The 22566-nt window shown below is 40.5% G+C and overlaps 1 protein-coding gene across 3 annotated transcripts in view; it reads left to right on the top strand.

The window, feature by feature from the left end:
* DIS3L2 (DIS3 like 3'-5' exoribonuclease 2) overlaps positions 1–22566 on the top strand; it is a 285607-nt gene that overhangs the window by 197245 nt on the left and 65796 nt on the right. For all 3 annotated transcript variants that reach the window (XM_066602644.1, XM_066602662.1, XM_066602653.1), the window contains 4 exons: positions 10485–10564; positions 15938–16050; positions 20313–20420; positions 21660–21893. In XM_066602644.1, the coding sequence (XP_066458741.1) occupies positions 10485–10564; positions 15938–16050; positions 20313–20420; positions 21660–21893 (535 nt within the window). The remainder of the gene's footprint in view (positions 1–10484; positions 10565–15937; positions 16051–20312; positions 20421–21659; positions 21894–22566) is intronic.

Genomic DNA, 22566 nt, shown 5'->3' with positions numbered 1-22566 from the left:
GGCAAGGATTAACCAGATTGGTCTGAGCTGGGCTCCCTGAGTAGTATCTTTTCCTGGCTCAGAGAATGGTCCAAAAGTCCCTTTCGCAAACCTAGCTAAGAGGCCTCCTATTTTATTGCCATATTGAAACAAATGAGCTTCTCTGTAAAGATAGTTTGTCTGATGTAAAAATTAGACATGACCTATAGAAATAATTGAGTTATCTCTAAGTTTTGCCCCCAGGCCACGAGTGTGTTGTAATATCTATACAAATATCTTTAAATGTTTGAATATTGAGGAACCTGAGAAAAAAAATTGCACAAGTTAACACACAATGTAAATTAAAGTATAACTTAAGGCCCATTGACATGCACAAAATCTTTTAAATGGCTGAAAGATTGAAAGATTTAGCAATCTTTTTGCATTAAGTTTTAATGGCCATTAACACTTGATCAGCTTCATTTCAATGTGAAAGGTCCTCCAAGAGCTGTTTGCAGAGCCCAGAGTGACTAATCACAGGCCTAGCTGTGCACACAGCTGCATTGTATTGCTCGCGGCTGCCGACAGATTACAATGTTATCTGTCAACTCCCATGGAGATAACTGCCTGTGGTCTGTTGACAAATGTTTTGCTTTACCTATCAGAAGCTGAAAGATGGATTTTAAGTTCACTTTAAAATCATTGTTCAAACGAAAAATGCACGATGGCCGCATTTACATGTAATGATTATCACTCATTTTCGGTCTTTTGAAAGAATTTTGAGCGAAAACAGTTACCTATAAATGGGCCTTTTATAGGTATGGTTAAGGGAATTATCATTATGCACTGTCCTGAGGGCTAAAAAATGTCCCTTTAGTACCTAAACCATACGCTCAATGTGCTGTTTTTTTTCTTACAGCATTCACTGTGTGGGATAAATAACTATTTTAATAGTTCTGACTCCTATGCCGCCTACAGACGTCCGGGTCGAATACCGCTGCGAGAATTCTCGCAACGGAATGCAGTGCCGTGCCCCTGCACAGCCCTGCGGCTCACCCGCTCCCGGCATCTCCTCTCTGCGCTGTGTGCCCCCTGCCGCCCAGCCGGCGCATGCGCAGAGCGGAGCAGCCCGTCACCAATGACATTTCTGTGCGGGCCTCTGCGAGACCAGCACAGAAATAGAACATGTCGCGATTTGTTTTCTGCGGGTGTTTTCACGTGGACAAATTGCGGTCGTCTGCATAGGATTGCATTATCTAATGCAATCCTATGGCAGCGGGCACGGGCGGAAATTTTGCAGGAAATCCTGCCACGGAATTTCTGCCAGTGTGCAGGGGGCCTTATGGATACAGAAATACTAGCGGTGTTCATTTTTTTTTTTTTTTTTGATATCTTTCGTTTTTTTTTTTTCTTTAATGCAATCAATGGGAATATTACCTAGACATTGCATACACGATACTATCCCCTGTTGTGTTGGTGCACATGTTCATGTGTCAGGGGGTTAACCACTGCACAGTGATCCTACAAAACCTATTCTGCTAATAATAAAACAATAAATATAGTTACATCTCTTACAAACCTTCATGTAGAGTTTTATAAATTATACTAAATGTATTTTGTGTCCTTTTGTGTTTTTTAACGCTGTCACTTTTTTTTTTTCTAAATTATCCATTGCCTTTTTTTGTTGTTTTTTTTGAGGTGTAACATTACTTTTTAATGCTAATTAATACTTCATGCTGATAAATATTATGAAATGTGTATATACAGTGGGAATCTTGTTTGATTTACATGACTATTTTCTCATCTTGATGAAAGGAGATACTGGTGACCAGGCCTCTAATCCTCCTGTATTCCTTCTCATGTGAGTCTTTTGCAAAAGCCTAATCCTTCATTTCAGATCAAAGCAGTTGATATTGGCAGCAGAGCTTTAAATGTAGCATTTGGAGTGTGCAATGTTGGATCACATTGCAGAAGATCTAATAAGTAGAGGTTTTGGTTAAGAGCAGGTCTTTAAGATCAGCCAAGATGGTACTTGCTGCCAATCCATACTTTAGTTGTTTCTTGGAGAGGTGAGTTTGACAAAAGAATGATACTACGCAAACGTTGCTAATTCTGCTTCAGTCTTTGAGGTTAAATTAGTAAATAGTATAATTCTACACAGACCTTGCAATGTTTAATAGATTAGCATATGCTATATGGAAATACAGTAGCGGTACCTATATCAAGAACATAAACTTGTGGAACATGATCGCAAATGTCATACCCAAAATTACTTAGCTACGTGTTGTGTCCAAACCAAGCAATGTCTCATGTAGTTCATTTTAGCTGCATTAATTAAATGTAAGTATATAGAAGTGAAATTTATGCTCTGTGCATTTTCTTCCTTGTTGCCTTTTTTAAAATTATTTCTCTGTAGTGGCCATATTGGAGGTGCAAACCTTTCCTGTATTGTCTGTATAGCAGGGTTTGTGTTTATAGAAGTTGAACTGAATGGTAGTCCGTTATCAAAGAAACCTGAAAGAGTCAGTTGATGGTGAAACACTTGGAATGTGTAGGGACTTCATCTCCTGTATATTGCAATATTCACTGGTGACACACATTAAAAAAAATGCTGTACGTTTGACCGTTTTGATGCCACTGTAATTGGCGATTACGACATCTAAGCATTCTGTTCTTCTTCTGCTCCCTCTTGACATGATCACTGGACTAACAATGGTCTCTGGGTCTGGCATGTACAGTGGCCTATTAGATCCTGCCAACATAAATCTGACCGGTATAATACACTGCAATACAGCAAATGATCTTTTATTTAGCCATTTACTGGTACTTTTTAATTATATTTTGTTTTAGATTTTATTCTTTTAAGTCTCCTTTTGTGGTCTTACCACCTTATTCTTTCTGGTACAAATTGCTGGAAACAAATGGCTGATTTCAACAATCGAAAGTTTCCAACCAAGAGTTCCAGGTTCAGGGTCTTAGATGTAAAGCTGGAAGGAACCCCTAGACGTAGATCAAAATGAAATTCTAACAGGTCAGGAGTCACAAGTTAAGATATGAAATAGTTCACATTTTGTCATATTCACCCTGAGGTCAAATTCAGACCTAAACGTCTCCAACATGTTAACATTTTTGGCAAGTCTGAAGTTGAGCCCAAAAAAATAGTAAATCTGCAAAAAGAGCGACTTTAACCTGGTGGCTGCCCACCACAATGCTCTCCAGCTCCTATGTCCTCTCCACAGTTCTAATCAAAGGATCTATTGAAATATAAAGAGGGAAGCATCCCTGGCATAATTCATTCACCTCCATGAAATCCCTGGATATAGATCAAAATGAAATGTTAACAGGTCCTTATTATTGGCTGTATGCCTTCAGTTTATTACAAATGAAGATTTTATAATTTTATTTGTTCCTTAATGACCTCAATGTTTTGCTGAGAAATTGTTATATGCTTATAAAGGGAAACATTTATGAACTAAAGTAGCATGATCCCTGTTCATTGCAGAGGTCTGTCGTTTATTTTCAAGACCATTTGGGTCCAAATTGTGTAGCCAAGACTTGTCCAATAGTTTCACTTCATACCATGTGGCTGAGATTAAGCCTTAAGGGCAGTGATGGGGGGAATTTAGACTTGGGCCAGAATTCTGGTGTCAAAAGGTTGCAGTTTTGGCACAAGTTGGGTGGCGTTTTTGCCCAATTTAAAATGCAACACTTCTGTTTTTTTGCCAGCCGCACCATCTTTATAAAAAACAGACAGGGCTTGGCCACAGTGGTGCGCCTGTGGCCCATCACATTTACTATAATTTATGCCACAGTACTGCTGTCAATTATAGCTTAATTTGCACTAGCTCATAGACACTGTACATAATTTTTAGTTTTTTTTTTTAAGGCAAAGGGATGGTCCAAGATTTAACTAAGGATTTGAGCTCAGGAAAACTCCAGCATTGGGTAAAAAGTCTTTATTAAACAATCCAGACAGACATGAAGGAACAGAGAGCATGTGCTGTACCCAACGTTGGACTTTCCTGTGCATCAGTTGTAGTTTCCAGCCAGTCCTTGCGTGGGAGCGACTGCAAGGGAGCTGGTTTCTGGTTTGCATTTCTTTAATGTTTTGAACTGTTGTAATATATTAGGCATGTCTTCTGATTGCGTGTCTTCATGTATTGTGTTTATAAAGTAGGGGCCCTCCCTGAAGACTCCATTCATACATATATTACTAATCATCTATCAATTAACTTAAAGCTTGGGTCTCCCGAATGATGATGTGCGAAAAAGTTGTTGCACATGAGAGACTGCCTGACAGCCACTGAGAAGTGACATGGATTTTAGCAGTCATGCAAATAATTTGTGCTAACTTATGTCCTTGGTTATTGAACCCTGGTGGTTTATCTGCCAGGGGAACAACCAAGGGAGTAGCAGGAAAAGATTTATGGAGAATTCTGGAAAGTAAGTTGTCCATCTGTCTCCAAAATGAACGTATCCTGGGGCAAGTCTACCACACATACAACATCAGCACCTGTTCAATGCAGCATCTAAAGCAATTGTCTGGAGAGAATTTATGGATTCTTGTAGAGGCTAAATACACGTAGAGACTAATGTATGTAATATTTTTATAGAAGTCTCAGCCAGAGTGACTTGGTGACTGCCTTTAAAAATAAATGTGCAGTAATAATGCCATCTAGGTAGCAGATGGAAGATGTTTAGATTCTGTTCCCAATGCTACATGTGGGGTAACTTCTTTATCCCAGGTGAAGGGTTGGTTCATAGAAGAATACAGAAAAGAAACCACCACTGGCTGAAGAGATGACCATAAGGCAATTCTTTCAAAACTGGTATGGGTTGCTGGGGGCCAAGAGCTGAGTAAAGACTGGATGAAGCTGTATATTTCTGAGAGCTCAAACAATGTGTTTCTAAATCAGATTTTTCTAAACATTGCTACGGAGTGAGGAGCTTGGATGTTGGCATACTCGTATAATAACTAAGTTCAGTTAAGCCCCTCTCTCCACCAACTGAACATATCTGCAGAGGGAATACCTGATTGAAGATGATAGAAGGAAGTCGAGGGAGGGCTGACCTGAATATCCAAATCTGCATCTTCTCAAGATTAATAAAAGTAAAAGGCTAGAGTGGACGGATAGCTAAAGATTAAACTTATGCATCCCAAAATCTAATTGTACATTTAATGGTGCTAGCAAGAAAATGTTAGTGTCCACCCATAGAGGAACTGCAGGCCCAGCAGACAGCAGGGAAATCTGAGCGTTGTCCCACTACAAAATATTTATTTAAATTGGGGAACAGTAGCACCCCCCCCCCCCACCCTCTTATGCTGATACGTTATGTTTCATTTACTATAAGGTCTATTTCCCCAAATAAAGCTTAAAGATAGCCTATTGCATATAGTTTATATCAGAAGAGGGAATACTAATAGAAAGACACTGGAATAAATTAAGGATATGGGTCAAGTCTATCATTTTTATTGAATTTATGCACCCCACCCATGACTGAATAGGTTGCTCTCACCTCACTTAACTTAGCTAAATAATGGGTATTTTTCCATTTTTATATAAAGAATCCAAAGTGTGGGTGAGTTTGATACTGAAGTATGTGTATATTGTGGGTGCACATGAAATTCAAAGTTAATTTCTATCCATTTCTGCATAAAAAGGGGGGATATTACAGAAAAGGGCTTAAGTTTTAATCCTATTGATAACCAAGCATATGACACCTCTGCAAAGGAATTGGACTGCTACTAAATTTGGGAGAGGGATAAGAGGCTTGGTAAGGAGAATATATTCTCTCAAAAAAGACTCATTTTATATACTCTGTTTCGAATTGATACCAGCGATGGCTTCATTAATTCTAATAAGATTGGCCACATAGCTATGGTGAAAAGAACAGGAGATGAGGTATCTGTCAAGTGCCTTGACATATTTAATTTATATCAAAACTGAAGAGCAAAGCTTTTATTGGGCAGAGTGTGTGGAATATAGGTAATGAAGAGCTACCATAAAAGCCCTGTGCATGGCACCCTCCCCGAGGACCTCCAAAAGGTCTCAAAGTCTGTCAAGCACCTTTTCAATATAAAGAGCCAACATGGATATCGAAGCTCTGAGAGTTAGATGTGGATTAAATCACAGAGGTGAGGAAAAAGAAAAAAAACCACATATTCACTGAAAAAGCCAAAAATACAATACCTGAAGGTCTGCAAAGCAGACAGTCGCCATAGGCACGATCGCCATAAGGCAGGCACGATCGCCACCGGCACAATCGCCATAGGGCAGGCGCAATGGCCTTAAGCCCTGAAGATATGTAGTTAGCCAGACAATAATGTGTGGAGGAGCAGCATGTTCCTGGCAGGCTAATATGCAGTCACCCACTCATCCCAGCCCAGGCTGGGGAGGAGTGACTGCATATACTAATAGCCTGCACATGTGAACGATACCAAAGATGTCAGCCATAGATGGGTGGTGACCCACCATACAGGATATCAACCCTGGCTGATATGACAGCGGGTTGCCCTGTATCTCCAAGGTGGGCCACACTGGCTGACATCTTGGGCTCCCCCACCAACTAGCTAACTACATACAAAAGATACTAATGCATACTAATAAAATGCGGGTGTTGGTACTGCATTTTGGCCAAAACGCATAGGCTGACGGACCGCGTCGAGGTCACACCGCTTCCGTCAGTACCTAGTTGGTGGGGGAGCCCAAGATGTCAGCCAGTGTGGCTCACCTTGGAGATACAGGGCAACCCGCTGTCATATCAGCCAGGGTTGATATCCTGTATGGTGGGTCACCACCCATCTATGGCTGACATCTTTGGTATCGTTCACATGTGCAGGCTATTAGTATATGCAGTCACTCCTCCCCAGCCTGGGCTGGGATGAGTGGGTGACTGCATATTAGCCTGCCAGGAACAAGCTGCTCCTCCACACATTATTGTCTGGCTGACTACATATCTTCAGGGCTTAAGGCCATTGCGCCTGCCCTACGGCGATTGTGCCGGTGGCGATCGTGCCTGCCTTATGGCGATCGTGCCTATGGCGACTGTGTCTGCTTTGCAGACCTTCAGGTATTGTATTTTTGGCTTTTTCAGTGAATATGTGGTTTTTTTTCTTTTTCCTCACCTCTGTGATTTTATGTAATTTATTGTGAGTTAGCGTAGGTACTGACGGAAGTGGTGTGACCTCGACGCGGTCCGTCAGCCTATGCGTTTTGGCCAAAATGCAGTACCAACACCCGCATTTTATTAGTATGCATTAGTATCTTTGTATGTAGTTTGCTAGTTGGTGGGGGAGCCCAAGATGTCAGCCAGTGTGGCCCACCTTGGAGATACAGGGCAACCCGCTGTCATATCAGCCAGGGTTGATATCCTGTATGGTGGGTCACCACTCATCTATGGCTGACATCTTTGGTATCGTTCACATGTGCAGGCTATTAGTATATGCAGTCACTCCTCCCCAGCCTGGGCTGGGATGAGTGGGTGACTGCATATTAGCCTGCCAGGAACAAGCTGCTCCTCCACACATTATTGTCTGGCTGACTACATATCTTCAGGGCTTAAGGCCATTGCGCCTGCCCTACGGCGATTGTGCCGGTGGCGATCGTGCCTGCCTTATGGCAATCGTGCCTATGGCGACTGTGTCTGCTTTGCAGACCTTCAGGTATTGTATTTTTGGCTTTTTCAGTGAATATTAGATGTGGATTAGGTTCAGGATTTTTGTAACATTGTCCGGAATCTGTCTGAAATGAATGTAACGAACAAACCTTGAAAAGAACTACCAGGATGGTAAGTGGTCTGCAAAATATGCCCTATGAGAAACTGTTAAAGGATCTGGGAATGTTTTAGCTTGCGAAAAAGAAGGTTGAGAGGAGACTTAATAGCGGTCTACAAATATCTGAAGGGTTGTCACAGTGCAGAGGGATCAGCCCTATTCTCATTTCCACAAGGAAAGACTAGAAGCAATGGGATGAAATTGAAAAGGAGGAGACACCGATTAGATATAAGAAAAAAATAGTTTGACAGTGAGGGTGATCAATGAGTGGAACAGGTTACCACTGGAGGTAGGCAGGTCTCCTTTAATGGAAGTCTTCAGACAGAAGCTGAACAGACATCTGTCTGGGATAATTTAGTGAATCCTGCATTAAGCAGGGAGTTGGACCTGATGACCCTGGAGATCCTTCCAACTCTGGTTCTATGAATAAAGCCCACTTGGTCTTTATGAATGAGGGAGGGCAAATGATTCAGTCGGATAGCAAGAACATTCGTAAATTTTATAATCTAAATTCCATAGGGGAATTACACAATAGTTCTTAGGAGTAGGTCTGCTCCCTATTCGTCTTCAGGATAACTGTTATATGAGCCTTTAAATATTCATCGGGCATTCTTTTACTAGAGAAGATGATGTTCTAGAACTCTGTCAAAGGTCGGGATAGTAATGAGAGAATTTATTTTGAGAGCAAAGAGTAGTTATGCTCCTACTACACATAACAAGAACCTCGCAATTCTTTGCCCGATTGACATAATCACCAGCTTGTTTGAGCTCGGGTAGCCTGTTTAGGTAGGCAAATAATCATTAAGAATTATGAGCTTCTTCGCTTATTATTCAGTGTTTCATATTCCGATTTGAAACACTGAATAATCAGCGTTTTAAATGTAACGAGAATCGCATAATTCTCGTTCGTCATACAGTCGTTGAATCGCGTTAAACTGAACAATTATTGTTCACTTTCATTTGTTGGAACAAGTTTTGAAACTATTGCGTTCTGTCTAAATGCACCTTTAGTCCACCAAGGCCAGTGGCTTTGCCCAACTTAAGATTACCAGTCGTCTCCACTTCCTCCTCCATCTATACATTTGATTTGTTTGTGTAATGTTTTAGCAATCTTGTCTGAACTAGATGTGCACTATTATTAGATCTAATAGAATATGTATGGTTGGTCCGCTTCCTCGCCCTAACCTTGGAGTCTATAAGGCTTCTTGGCTAAATGAATGGATCGGTTTGTCACGATGGGACAAAATTCAACATCCGTTTCTGAAATTGATACTTGTTCATTAAAATGAGTCTGTCAACAGTTTAGACAATGCAAATCTGCAGACAACACATTGTAGATTTAGAAGAGAAAGTTAAAGGTAGCTTTTCGTCAGCATTTTATGATCCCCAGAAGTCTGAAAAAGAGCTGTGATTAACTTTTGTGATGAAGGCCAAAGGTCTCTTTATAGGTGGACCTTCAGAGCATCCACTAATTTGTCCTAGGTTTTAACAAAATTCGGCAATGGAGGCTCTGAACTGAAGCTCCGGTACTAATGTGAGCAGGCCCTTAAAATGGTTGTCTGTCCAAGACAATACCTTATTGTAGGTCACCTTCCTGGACAGTGAGCTGATCACTAGGTGGGAAAACGTCTAATGCATTTATCTATCTATCTATCTATCGATCTCTGTCCTATCTATCTATCGATCTCTGTCCTATCTATCTATCGATCTCTGTCCTATCTATCTATCGATCTCTGTCCTATCTATCTATCGATCTCTGTCCTATCTATCTATCGATCTCTATCCTATCTATCTATCTATCTAAAAGCCCTCACCGATTCACTGACTGACTCACCACTAATTCTCCAACTTCTCGATGTCGTTGAAACATGAAATTTGACATAAGCATAGATCATGTCCAAAATAGGAAAAGTAAAGGGTCCCAACTCGATTTTTCAATTCTAACGCAAAAGAATTAGCGGCCAAATTTTACGTACGGAATCGAGTTCTCTCACTTCCCGATATCATAGAAACGTGAAATTTGGCGCAGGCATTGATTGTGTCATAAATAGAAAAAGCTAATGGGTCCCAACTCGATTATTCAATTCTAAGCGCAAAAGAATGAGCATCCAAATTTTACGTACGGCATCTAATTCTCTCACTTCTCGATGTCATAGAAATTTGAAATTTGGCACAGGCATTGATTATGTCATAAATAGGAAAAGTTAAAGGGTCCCAACTCGATTATTCAATTCTAAGTGCAAAAGAATTAGCATCCAAACTTTACATCCGAAATCTAATTCTCTCACTTCCTGATGTCATTTTATGTAAAGGAATTGTCGCATGGTTACCTCCACGTGGTGTTTCCTGGATAATAAAAAGCATGCAAAATGGTGAACATATGTTTCTCCTCGGTATCGGTAAAGTAACCACGACTTCATAAGATTTTCCGTGTGAACACCAGATAAACACCAGTACCAAATTAACTCGGGCGAAGCCGGGTATATCAGCTAGCATTTATATATAGGGCCTATTTTATAGTTGGTGGTTGAGCATGTGATACACAATCACGTTATGTCCACCAGAAAGAGAGACTCTTTGCAGCAGCTCTGCTATCTAATAGAGGGGGATTCTTACAAATGAGGCGTCACAGTAATTATATCAGATATGATATTTCGTACCAGCTTCTCTTAATTTTCTTATTGTATAATAATGTAGGATCCTAATGCTCTACGCAGTCTTATAATATGTGTATTCATCTTTATTGTCACAGGAAGGAGTGTATCTTTACCATTGATCCTGCCACTGCTAGAGACTTGGACGATGCGTTATCCTGTAAACTCCTCCCAGACGGTATGACTTCAGATGTTTTTAATCTGTTCAGTTTTTCTATTATCTGGGTTACGATTCATTACAGAGTTATTATTATGGTTAAATATTAATAGTATGCCATCAATGTTTGACCACCTTCCATCAGCAGAATGAAGTGGCTGCATCTCCTGACTGTTCACACAGGCAAGGCGTCTTGTCAGTACAGGCTTCTGTGCCGAATAATGCAGCGCTGTCCTTTTCAAGCAAATGGGACTGAACTGCTGTACCAGGCACAACCATAGTTGTGTATGAGCAATTAAGGAATTCCTATTCTTCTTAGCAGACTAGCAAGATTAGTCCCACAAGAGGGCTTGACCAGGTGTGTAATTGCTCATATAAATGCACTGCACTAGATATGTAGTGCAATGTGTTTTGGCAGCTTGTGAGTATTCTTTTGATAGTGCCTAATGGATTGCTGTACATGGCAGGCTTGGGAGCCATTTTTGCACCACGGCTGCCATAGCAGCCAATTGGCAACTCCTCTCTAACCACTTAGTTGTTTCGATCACTATTCACCAAAAGCTAAGGGGTGAAAGGGCCAAGATCAGAATGACTGTAGCTCCGATCCTTTCTGTTGCAGCAAGAGCGCAGTTGGATATCTGGTTGTAAATACATTTGACATGCAGTCGGCAGAGTTCTCAAATTGGTAATGGCTTTCTGGATTTTTGGGTTTGGTCATTTAACAATCAACTCAAAAACCATGCTGGCAATATGTTTCCATGGTTTTTGGTTGTGTGCAGCCACCACTGCCTTGGACCCTTAAGCTGGCCAAACACAGACGATACCATAACTTGAAAACTTCACACAGATGATCATTCGCGATAGCTGATGGCAGACTTGAGAACGTGAACCCTCAGCTTTGAGCATTTTGACGATGGTCAGCTGAAATTACATTTGTGTGGCCAGATTGATTGAATTTGGCCGGTAAATTGCCACTTTGCAGTATTTATTTTTAAATAAATAAATGTTTGATCGCCGGTATAGTTTGGGATTGATCAAAGTATAATTGACTGCATTCTGACCAATCAAGCACTTGTGTGTAACCAGCGTAAGAGATTGATTGACCAGAATGTAGCTATTCAAATGACCGTGCGATTGTTCATATGAGTGATCCGAACATCAACATGGCAGAATCTTGCTGATTGTGCCATACACGTAGTTTTAGCCGACCACAGCAGATGTTTTGCAACCTGACAGCATGTTTTCAGCAGACCTGAATGCCATTGGACATCGCAAGTAATTGTTAATTTTCAGATTACTTTTATCTTGCTGTATGGGCACCTTAACCCTTTCCAATCCACTGTCTGACGTCTAAAGACATTCTGATTGAAGCCTGTGCAGCTCCGATGTCGGAAGACGTCCAGCAGGGTATTCTTACTGTATATTACTAGCTGCTCTGTTGTTGGGGGGCCTCTCCAGCATGTCGGATACCGCAGTACTGGCTCTAGCCAGCAGATGACACCATTGTATAATGGCAGAAAGAGAGAACCCCCTAGGAAACCCTGAATCCAAAATTGTATTGCAAAGGGTTAAGTGTTACATCCACTTCCTAAGTTAATTTTAAAGTATATTTTAAAGGGACCTATAATAATCGCCTATCCTCTGCATAGGATATTAGTATTAGATGGCTGAAGGCCTGATGACCAACATCTCCACTCAGCTTTTTGCTGGAGTGCTATGCTTTAGAGCTAGTACATCTTATATAGTGGCTCAGAAAGGTACTGCAGCTCTCTACCATTCACCTGAAATGGGACTGAGGTCCTCAATATTATGGTCTTGGAAAACCTTTAAATGGGTAAAATAGATAAGATAATATGTAAACTAAATTTAACTTGTCTAAAATAAAAGTGCTTCCAAAGGAGGAGGAGGAAGAAACACAGCTTTAAGATTTCTAACACCAGGCTCAGACAGCTGTACTGGAGGAACTTGGAGCTGAAGTGTGCATTATGTGCCAGCTGCAGGGTTAGCCGAACAACCTGCCAGGCTACCAATTTAAGGGGAAAAAGCAGAGTCAGCACTGTTATAAAGTCTCTTGCTTTTTGTGTTAGCTTCCATCTGCTCCTGATGTCTCTAATGCAGTCCGCTCAGCAGTGATGTCATTCCTTTATGTGCTGCACCCCAGATGCTTGCTTTCAATACAAAGGGATGCCGGTGACATGACATCACACGACGGCTACATTATGTGACGTGATTTGGCCAATGGCCAAATTGGAATTATACCCCCGAAGAGTCTGTGTGTGTTCTCTTAATCCTTTTCTAGTCAGACTGTAACCGTGTCGGCTATGGATGTTTCAGAGTTAGTAAACGTAACCTACGAGTAAACACACATAGGATTCTATATATGCACTTGTTGTTTTTTTATCCAGTTGGATAGCTGACTGGAAATTTTACATTTCTAAAGTATGTCCTCCTAAATATAGATTGGGGAATAAAACTTGGTATCTAATGTTCCATGCTTTACATTCACACAATGCATTCTTGTTTATTGTGGTTGCTACATTTCTGCGGAAATTGGAACTTTTACATTGTAAAGTGTGCAAAAACTTTGTGTGAGCATCTGTAGTTTGAAGCCATAACCAAGAGCAGATACCAAATGGCGGAATATGTTTAGGGCATGATTGTAGACTGTAGCAATGAGAAAGTTATTGGACATTGTTGGTTTTACAAGCAGAACTTAGGGTTCACATCTGCGCAGAAACCTCCGTTCGAAGGATCCGTTGCAGATCGGGTACAAAATACTGGAAGAAATAGCACTACATGTAGTGCTTTTTTTTCTGGTAAACTGCCAGGCAGCTGAGCCGAAACCAAATGGACCCCATTATAGTCAATAGGGTCCGTTCTGCGCGGTTTGGTTCCAAATGGAGCAGGTAAGCTGAACCTCCACCAAAGATATGAAAGCCGCCTTACCTACTCACTGGTATAACACAACTTGGCCGCTCGTGCATCTACTTGCATTTAGGACGATGCTGCTTGACATTCGGAGAAGCTGTGCTTGGCTAATTGCATCCTTAGCAAAATTAATCTGGATTTCCCATCTCTTGTGAATCTGGAGGCCACTCTGGGAAGTTGGCACACCAATGAACCAGATATATAACCATTTAAACCAGGAATTTGCATTTTTCATGCAGACTTTTAGACGTTTGTATGTGATGTTCGCAGCCTGTGGGGCTTATTAACACGAGTCTGTTTGTTTTGTTTGGAAAAAGGCCCCTATCTCTCTTTTCAACTTTTTAGCAGTTATTTCATGATGATGAAGATAAACTTTGTTATAATAAATTATTTGATAAGCATGTTCAGGAGAGCAGGGGGAAACTAAACTAAGGCCCATTTACACGCAAAAATAATCTTTCAAATGATTGAAAGATTAGCAATCGTTTTGCATAAAGGACTAATGTATGAAAATGAGCATCCAAAACTGCTTGCAGAACTCAGCAGGTAGTCTGAGCTCTGCACTTGGCTCCATTGTTCAGCCACAGGCTGCTAAGAGAATACAATGTAATCTCCTGCTCCAGTGAAGAACACCGCGTTCGGTCTGAATGATGGTTTTTAAACACACCTAAAAATCTGATTATCACGCAAAAGCCATCGCTTTAATGCATTTTGAGCGATAATTGTTGCGTGTAAATGGGCCTTAAACATCAGTCTAGCATCACTAACTGATCTCCTATGCAAAGTTGCCTATAGCTTTTAAGTTTTCTCATCATGAAGGTGTGTGGGATCCAGTTCCACTCCAACAAAGCACTATAAATTCTTGATATAGCTGATAATTATGGAATTAACTACTTTTACAAAGCGAAAAAAAACAAACTGATCTTACATATTGAAACAAAAATTGTTTCCTTTCCTCCTTTTCGTTTCCTCATAAAATTGCAGGCATAGCCATCCCTTTTTGAGTTCTGACCGCTTACATTATGTAAATATATGTAACCAAATATTTACTTGGGGCTTCCATTAAAGGCTCGGGGATCTCAAGGGGTCTACTAAAGGCTCCCCACCATGGGGGATATCCTGAACTTTCTTACAGTTTGTTTGCTTTGGCTGCCTGCTCCTGTTATCTCATGTCATGAGATCGTTCTCAGTTTGTCGGTTGTATAACCCAGCTTTTAAAGTTCAGGCGGATAACACTGGGCTTATTAAATTAGGTTTCTGAGTAATGCTGACACAAGCTAAGCAGTTCAGTGCTGAAGGGAGACGTGCACCTCGTGAAGCAAGGAAGAGGTTAAAAGGACACTTCATATGAACGATGCAACATGGATTTACAGTTTCTCCTCTGCTAATTCTTAGAAGTGATATGATACATTGTCAGCAGCTTCTGCACGTCTTTGTTTTCCTTTTGTAATGTATCATTGGTCTTCTAGTCCTCTGTGACTGTCAAGGTTTTATGCGGAGCATAGTATGGTGTAATTTGCAGTCTACCGTTGAGCGAGCCAATATTTTACCGCTGCTCTCCGAGAGCAAAGTAGCTTCTTCAACAGGGACCGAAGAAGATAAATTCTGCTGTATTCTATCTAGAATCTTCTATTTGCTACCTTGAAAGGTGATGTGACCATTCATATCATTAAAGGTGTTCTCATACCATAACAACATTTTCTTGTTCTTGCCATTAGGTTATGTTTGCACCTAACGGAAGTATCTTGGATTTTTCGGCCAGATTTAGGGCTGGAATATCTGAAGCTTATTTTATTTTAGAAGCCGCAAAGTGGTTGACATTTACACAAGTCCTATCCATGTGATGTGCCAATTGATATTCAATTCAGATTTTAACTCTGCAGTATGTCAATTTACGTTGTGGCTTTTCACCACAATGCATAGGGTGAAATTTTGAGCAAATCCACTTCAAGTCCGCATGTAAAAATGGACACCCTCCCACCGGAAAAAAGCATTTTTGTAAAAATATGCAATAGTATATTAAGTTTTTCAATACATAATTTGGTCTATTACAGTATGTTGTTAAAATACAACTCGGCCAGCAAAACACATCCTGATCCTCATGCCAATGGAAAAATAAAGTTATGGCTTTGGCGTTAGAGATGTATTTAAAATAAATGACAGCAACAAGATAGACTTTTATCACCTATCCGTAGGATAGGTATAAAGGTCTGATGGGTGGTATTTTCACTACTGAGACTCCCACGATCCTGAGGGGGTCCCATGTGCCCTGTTTCCGTTACTGCGGCCTTGTTGCACCTACCTGAGGTGACATTAGACTGAATGGAGATGCGTGGCACCACTCCATTCATTTCAATGGGGGTGATGGAAATGGTCAACATTTTAGCTGCTTGCAGTTGCCACTAGAGGGAGCTTTCTGCATACTCTTATATATTAAACTCAATCTACCATTCTTTTTATTTGCAGGAAACTTTGAAGTTGGAGTACATATTGCAGATGTGAGCTATTTTGTTGCAGAAGGGAATGCTCTTGATTTAATGGCAAGTGAAAGGGCCACCAGTGTGTATCTTGTACAGAAGGTATGAAAATTGTGTTTTCAATATGTAGAAAGTTAAACGACTAACAAGGTGTATGTTTGGGGTCTAGAATGAACATTCCCTTTTTAATGCTTGCTTTTCAATTCTAGGCTAAATATACTCTAGTGTTGGGCTATCCTCTGTCTACATTTTATAGTCTCTGATCTACTGTATGTTGCACACGATTCTGTGATTTTTACCACAGCTTCAATGTTTACTTGGAAAAAAAGTCATACGTTACTGAGCAGACACTAAAAACAAATTTGCCAAGTGGAAATCCCACATTAACCCAGAATGTAATAGTAATTGATTGCTTCTTTTCAAACATCAGTCCTGGAATATCTGAGGATAGAAACCTTTTTAATAAGTGTGAATACAATATGGGCTAGATTTAACTATAAACAATGGCACTTGTGGGTTATCTGTCACCACTTTTTTAATTACCTTCACAAGTGTTTCACCAATATATATGCGTTAAAACACCTTCTTTAACTTTTTTTTTTTCAACAATTTTTATTGAGATTTGAAAATGTAAAACAAAGGAAGAATAAGGTATATTGTAGTTACGTTGTATCAGAACATTGTGGCGGTCATAATAGCAAGAGTAAGAAAGAGAAAAAGAACCATGATGAGTGGTTCCCTAGATGAGCAAATCTTTTATACTTAGTATGAAAATTTCTAAATAGTTGTTAGTAAAGTAAATTAGAGTACCGCCTGGCCAGGGCCAAATGTCTAATAAACAAGGGGAGGAGGAAGGGGTGCAATGTGAAGGGAAGGGGGGAGTACCTGAGACAAGGGAGCTTCTCCCACTAAGAAGGATCACTCCATTCTCCATTTTACTGAACTTTGTCTTGCCACCCTCTGAAATATTTTGGTACTTGCAGCTTAAACACTTCATACCCTCTCTTTTTAAGAATACAAATTCCTCATTAACTTTAATTCCCTGTGAAATCTACTGTCTTAAATATCCACATGCAAAAGGCCTTCTCTCCCATATTTACTCTAGGCTGATCCATGCCCCCTACCGAACACCGTTAACCTATGTTTCACAATGGGTGAAAGATATGGGTAAAGCCTTATCAGAGGAGGACTGGTGCCAGATCTGGGAATCTACCAACAGTAGTGCTCGTAATATACTAATGCTCGAAACATTATAGAAAATCTTATTGCATTGGTACCTAACCGCCACTCGAGTAGCTCATGCAGTACCAGATTACTCCCCCAACTGTTTCTGGGTTTGTTCGACCCCAGGCGACATGCTCCACATATGGTGGTCATATTCCCGGGTAAAGCGACTCTGGATTCAAGTATACTCTAATATATTCTGTAACAATTTCAATGTACACAAAACCCCCCGGGAGGCCCTATTAAACGTATTGGTAATATTCCTTCTGATGCCAAGAAACTAATCTCCTTCCTATTTCTAGCTACAAAACAGGCTATTGCTAATTCATGGCACAAAAACTCCCTAGATTTCTGTAAGGTCAAACGCAAAATGATTGGTACCTAATAAATGAAAAATTGATGTCAGTACCGGAGGGCAGACACAAGACACTTAAGGGTCTGGACCTGTTGGCTAACTTACGTTCTATCGCCACAAGATAAAAGGCCTCTAGTCTCTCTATATTAATAATGCTTCTCTAAACACTGTACACCCTTTTCTGACATCAGTCAACTCTTTGTGGTCATGGTGATACCAATTTTTTAGGAGGCTGGAAAAGGTTTTTTCAAACTTTAAAAAAAAAATATTTTTTTTTTTTTGCTCAAAACTAAAATTTCTCTTCTGCTCCCACATGGCACTTGAACTTACCATCCTTTGATTACTTATACAGTAGAATTCTATACTGTAGTCTTGCTTTATCCTGTATTCTGACAGGCAGCCTTGATAAGCAATCATTCATGGCAGCCTTGGAGGCTTTGAGTTCAACCGAACCGTACCTTGCAGGTGCTGCTTGGGTATTGACAGTGAATGGAGCGCTTCATTCAGTCAGCTCCTAACTGTGGGGGAATGGGGAGAAACTAACCCCACTGTAAGGAGGACTGGGAACACGAGATCCCCAGATCTTTACATTGTTAGGGGGTCTCAGCAGTGAGACCCCCACTGCTCAGCATGTTCTCACCCATTCTATAGATAGGGGACAGCTTGCAATCTTGGTACAACCCCTTTAACTCACTCATAAGGTAGGACTAATGTCTAGTGTTTGACATTGTAAATTATCATGGACCTTTTTGGGGGTCAGGGGGACAAAATGTGATTCACTGGCGAAAACTGCTACTATGTCACCTAGGAAGAATGGAAATAAAACGTAGTGTTGTATTCCTTTTTTCCTAAGATGCAATGATTTTCTATAAACGTTTCACTTGTGCTTGTTTAACAAACATGTGAGCCAACACTTGTATTATTAACACAGTATTTGTTATTTTCCATCACCTGCTGCCAATTTCATATGTCCTTGGCAAAACATGGGAGACAGAGCACAATTGCTAAACCACTTTAGCGTGCATCAGCCTCGAATGGTGACCATAGCTAAAGAATGCCACTTGGCTAATTTTGCAGTCCTCACTTGTCTCTAATACATGTATGTGGTTAGCTCATTGACTGATCATTTCGTGGAAATGCTTCCACGTTAAACTGGATATTGGGATTACTCAACCTTAGGGCTTGGTGCATTGATAGGGTAATTCACTACCTGCGAAAGATACATTATCTGGTTTCAGCTCTACTGTAATCCTTAGCATACCCAGGAGGCTCATTGGCTCATCTTACTTCCTTCAGTATGTATACTTCATGTAAAGGTGCACGTTCTGTCACAGCATGTGCTGTATTACCTAATACTGGAATTCCCAAAATAGTCACAACTGCCTTAAGTCACAATTTCAACATTACAGGAACTTTGCACGGCTGAAATCTTTTTGTAAACTCAATCACAGAATACTAGTATTAATTTATTGGTTTTGTTGCTAGTTTAGACATATTTTTCATGTACTACATCCAATGCCATGTTCTTGCTATGAGGACAGTGTCAAGATTTAGGCCTAGAATCTGCTAGCAATTCAGAGCATACACGTGAATCTGGTATCTCATACCCATTCTCATGCTCCGGAGAGAAGTCTATGCTTAATAATGAACACACCGAATTATTTAAAAAACAAGGAAAACCCAGATGTATGGCCAAGTGATAAATTTAGCAAAGGTATAGGTTTGTGATTTCAGCCATAAAAGTAAGAGAAACAGGAGAAAATGCTTTAGAATAGATCCCCCTTCCTCCAACAATAGAGCGAAGCAGCACTGAAGAATAAAGAAGGAAAGTATTCTAGCATCCATAGCATAGTGGCATCCCCATGGGATTAGGACTGCAAACACAAAATTGTTTATTTCTTTGCAATAGAGCACCCGCACACTGAGTAGTAGTCTTGTACTCACACGCTTTTGATAACAATGTGGAAGCAACCACCTACCTTGTGAGTTTTGCATCTACAGAAGTTTGTACTTTCTTGGACAGTTTCTTGGTGGTTGACAGGCCTTGCATTTTTATTTTAAATCTATTTTTTATTAAATCTGTGTCTTTTATGACAACAATAAATTAAAACACTGATACAGATGATAACCCATGCACAATAATACCCCACCACCATCCCAGCAAAACAGTACAGTCATGAGAATCGGTTGTAATGATTAAGGTAGGACCATTGAATTAGAAATATATAGAATATCAACTAGATGACCTTCATTTATGAATGTAATACATATGGAATACAAGGCCAAAAAGTCAAGGTCAAATACAATATTTCCCAAGACCCACTTGTAGCATAGCTTTCAGTACAGTCAGATTGTTTTAAGAGCATACCCTCAACACCATCAGAATGGGTACCGTATTAAGTAGATCCCGAGTTGGCAGCCCAGGTATATCTATCCAACCTTCCCTGCACTGCTTCCTACTTTGCAATTCACTATCATTTCATGGTTAGGTTTTCTTTATTCCAAACTAAATGTATCTTTTGTCCTAGAAATAAGTTCCCTAGAATGCATAATGTAGTAAAGCTCTATCTCCCAACAGACATTTCTTAGGATCCGCAGGGATCTCCCCTGAAAATACTTCAATAGCCTCTAGCACTCTAGACATTACATTTTTAAATGATTATTTTTCCCCTAAATCCTTCCCCCCCCCCCCCCTCTTTTCCTGTATTTAATTCTAGCTAAAACTACAAAATGGACCATGTTCTCCTATAAGTCTTTTGTGATCCCTATTTTTATTCTATTGCAGGTCATCCCTATGTTGCCTAGATTACTTTGTGAAGAGCTTTGCAGTTTAAACCCAATGGCAGACAGATTAACGTTTTCTGTCATATGGAAAATCACCCCACAGGGAAAAGTAAGTGTTAATTCTTAAATTTGGTTATAAACATTTTTTATAAAAAGATGGCGAGAATAATGTACGCCGCAAGACTGGATCCTCTTGAATGGATTTCGTTCAGTCAGACTTGATGTTAGTGTCGTGGGGAGGATCTTTCTCTCAATATATGTATGCACTGACTATAGGCTCCCCTTGCAAGATCAGATTAGGGATGTGAAGGACCCCCCCTCCTATCTCTGAAACGTGAACCCGACTTGTCCCTTATCATAGCAGCATACAGGGAAGTTGGCTGCACTTGCATGTTGCCCCTCTTCACTGGTCATGGGTGTTAGGAAGCCAAGCTGAACCCTTAGGAATTCAAAATAGAACTACATACATGCTTGACACACCGCCACATTTTTTCAGCCAGACAGGAATATGGATAGTTGAACCCTCAAGGTACATGCCCCCCTATAGTTTGACCTGGAGTCTGTGCTCTTGTCACATAGTGCCACTGTGTGTTTGGAAGTAATTTTCATGGGTCCGTTTTTGGTGGCATACCTAGGTCTATTTGGCACTTTTCAATTCCGTCATATAACAGTTCCATTCGGTCAGTGGGTGCTATTTTCCTGCTCCCTTAAAAGGGGGTTTCTGGGCAACTACGATTGGTGACCTATCTTCAGGATAGGTCATAAATTGTTGGATCAACTGGGGTCAGCTGCTTAGTAGCCCAGCTGATTGGTGCCCACTGGCAGCGCCACAACACACAAAGAACACCAACAGATTGCTCCAAGCCATATAGTGCCTAGGTCTGATAATTGCAGGTTGGGCTCACATAAAAATCTGATTGCTGCTCCTGCAATTACCAGTGCTGGTCACTACACAAGGGCAGAGATCGCTTCCGCTCTCTACCCTATGTTTTATGGAGCTGACAGTGGGCGCCTGATCCGAGAGAACTCCATGATACTCTGCCATGGCTGTGATTCCCTTCATCCCTGCATCCACAGGGCTTTCACATGGTAGCAAGTCCGATATCTGTCTGTAATTTACGGCCTGATATCCCATTCCCCAGTCTGATGGAGCCCTTAGGAGTCTATGGTTTTTCAACTTCTAGCATTTGATTTACAAAAAAACCCGCAAAAACTATTGTCAGAGGGTAAGCCTCTAATGGAAAGAAGAAAAAAAAATAAAATAGGCCTTTGAAACCTATAGCAGATGGATGTCTTGTTCTTATCAGACTTCCTAATGGCTTAACTTGTGTTTTGCGTTGCACTTTAGATCCTTGAAGAATGGTTTGGCCGAAGTGTTATCTGCTCTTGTGTGAAGCTGAGCTATGACCATGCACAAAGCATGATTGAAAGTCCAGACAAGCTGCTTGGTGTGGGGGAGCTGCCCCCCGTCTCGTCTGATCATACAGTAGAAGAGATTCAGCAAGCAGTTCTCAACCTGCATCTTATTGCACAAAATTTACGAAGACAACGATTTGAGGATGGTGCTTTAAGGCTGGACCAGGTGAAAATGATCTATTTCTTTTTCTTGATTTAATTTCTTTATTGTATTTTCATGTCTAACACATTTGTGACTCAAGTTTTCTAAATTTGCATGCATATGTAATATATATAGTGAGTACACTGCCTCACAGAGAGACACCCTGCAAAGCATACCTGCTGATGTTCCCTGTGTGAAGCCATGTGTCATACTGTTGGAAAATGCCGTTGGGTACCCTCACAACATAATAGTGCAACATATGCCGTCCATGTGCCCCTAATGTGTTCTAGAGGTAATCGGTTGTTGATGCTGTTGGCACCCCAAAATAAGACTCCACAGCTTTGGCTGATTAATCTGCCATGTCAGAGTCCCATTTTGATGAAGTCTGTAGAAATGTTTTGACTTTGGCTTATAAAAAAAATATATATAAAAGTGGTATAATACAATGCTGAATTTGTTGCAAATTTCCTTTCATAGGAATTTAGTACAGTTTTGTCTTCTGAAATTATATTCTATCTAAATAGCTTGATGATTTTATTATAATGGTGATGAAAAGCCGGATGTTACCATTTAGTACAGTAATTTATCGCTTTAAAAACATGAGTCCTATAAGGAGGAGTCAGAATCTGGATAAATTGAGGCGTCTGAGTCAGAGGTTTGGCTTACCGTCTCCACAGCCCTGGGATCGGCCCACTGT

Source organism: Eleutherodactylus coqui, chromosome 1 (assembly GCF_035609145.1).
Source record: "Eleutherodactylus coqui strain aEleCoq1 chromosome 1, aEleCoq1.hap1, whole genome shotgun sequence".
NCBI classification, from domain to species: domain Eukaryota; kingdom Metazoa; phylum Chordata; class Amphibia; order Anura; family Eleutherodactylidae; genus Eleutherodactylus; species Eleutherodactylus coqui.
Note: the sequence above shows the minus strand (reverse complement) of the source record. Positions and strands in the feature narration are given on the sequence as shown.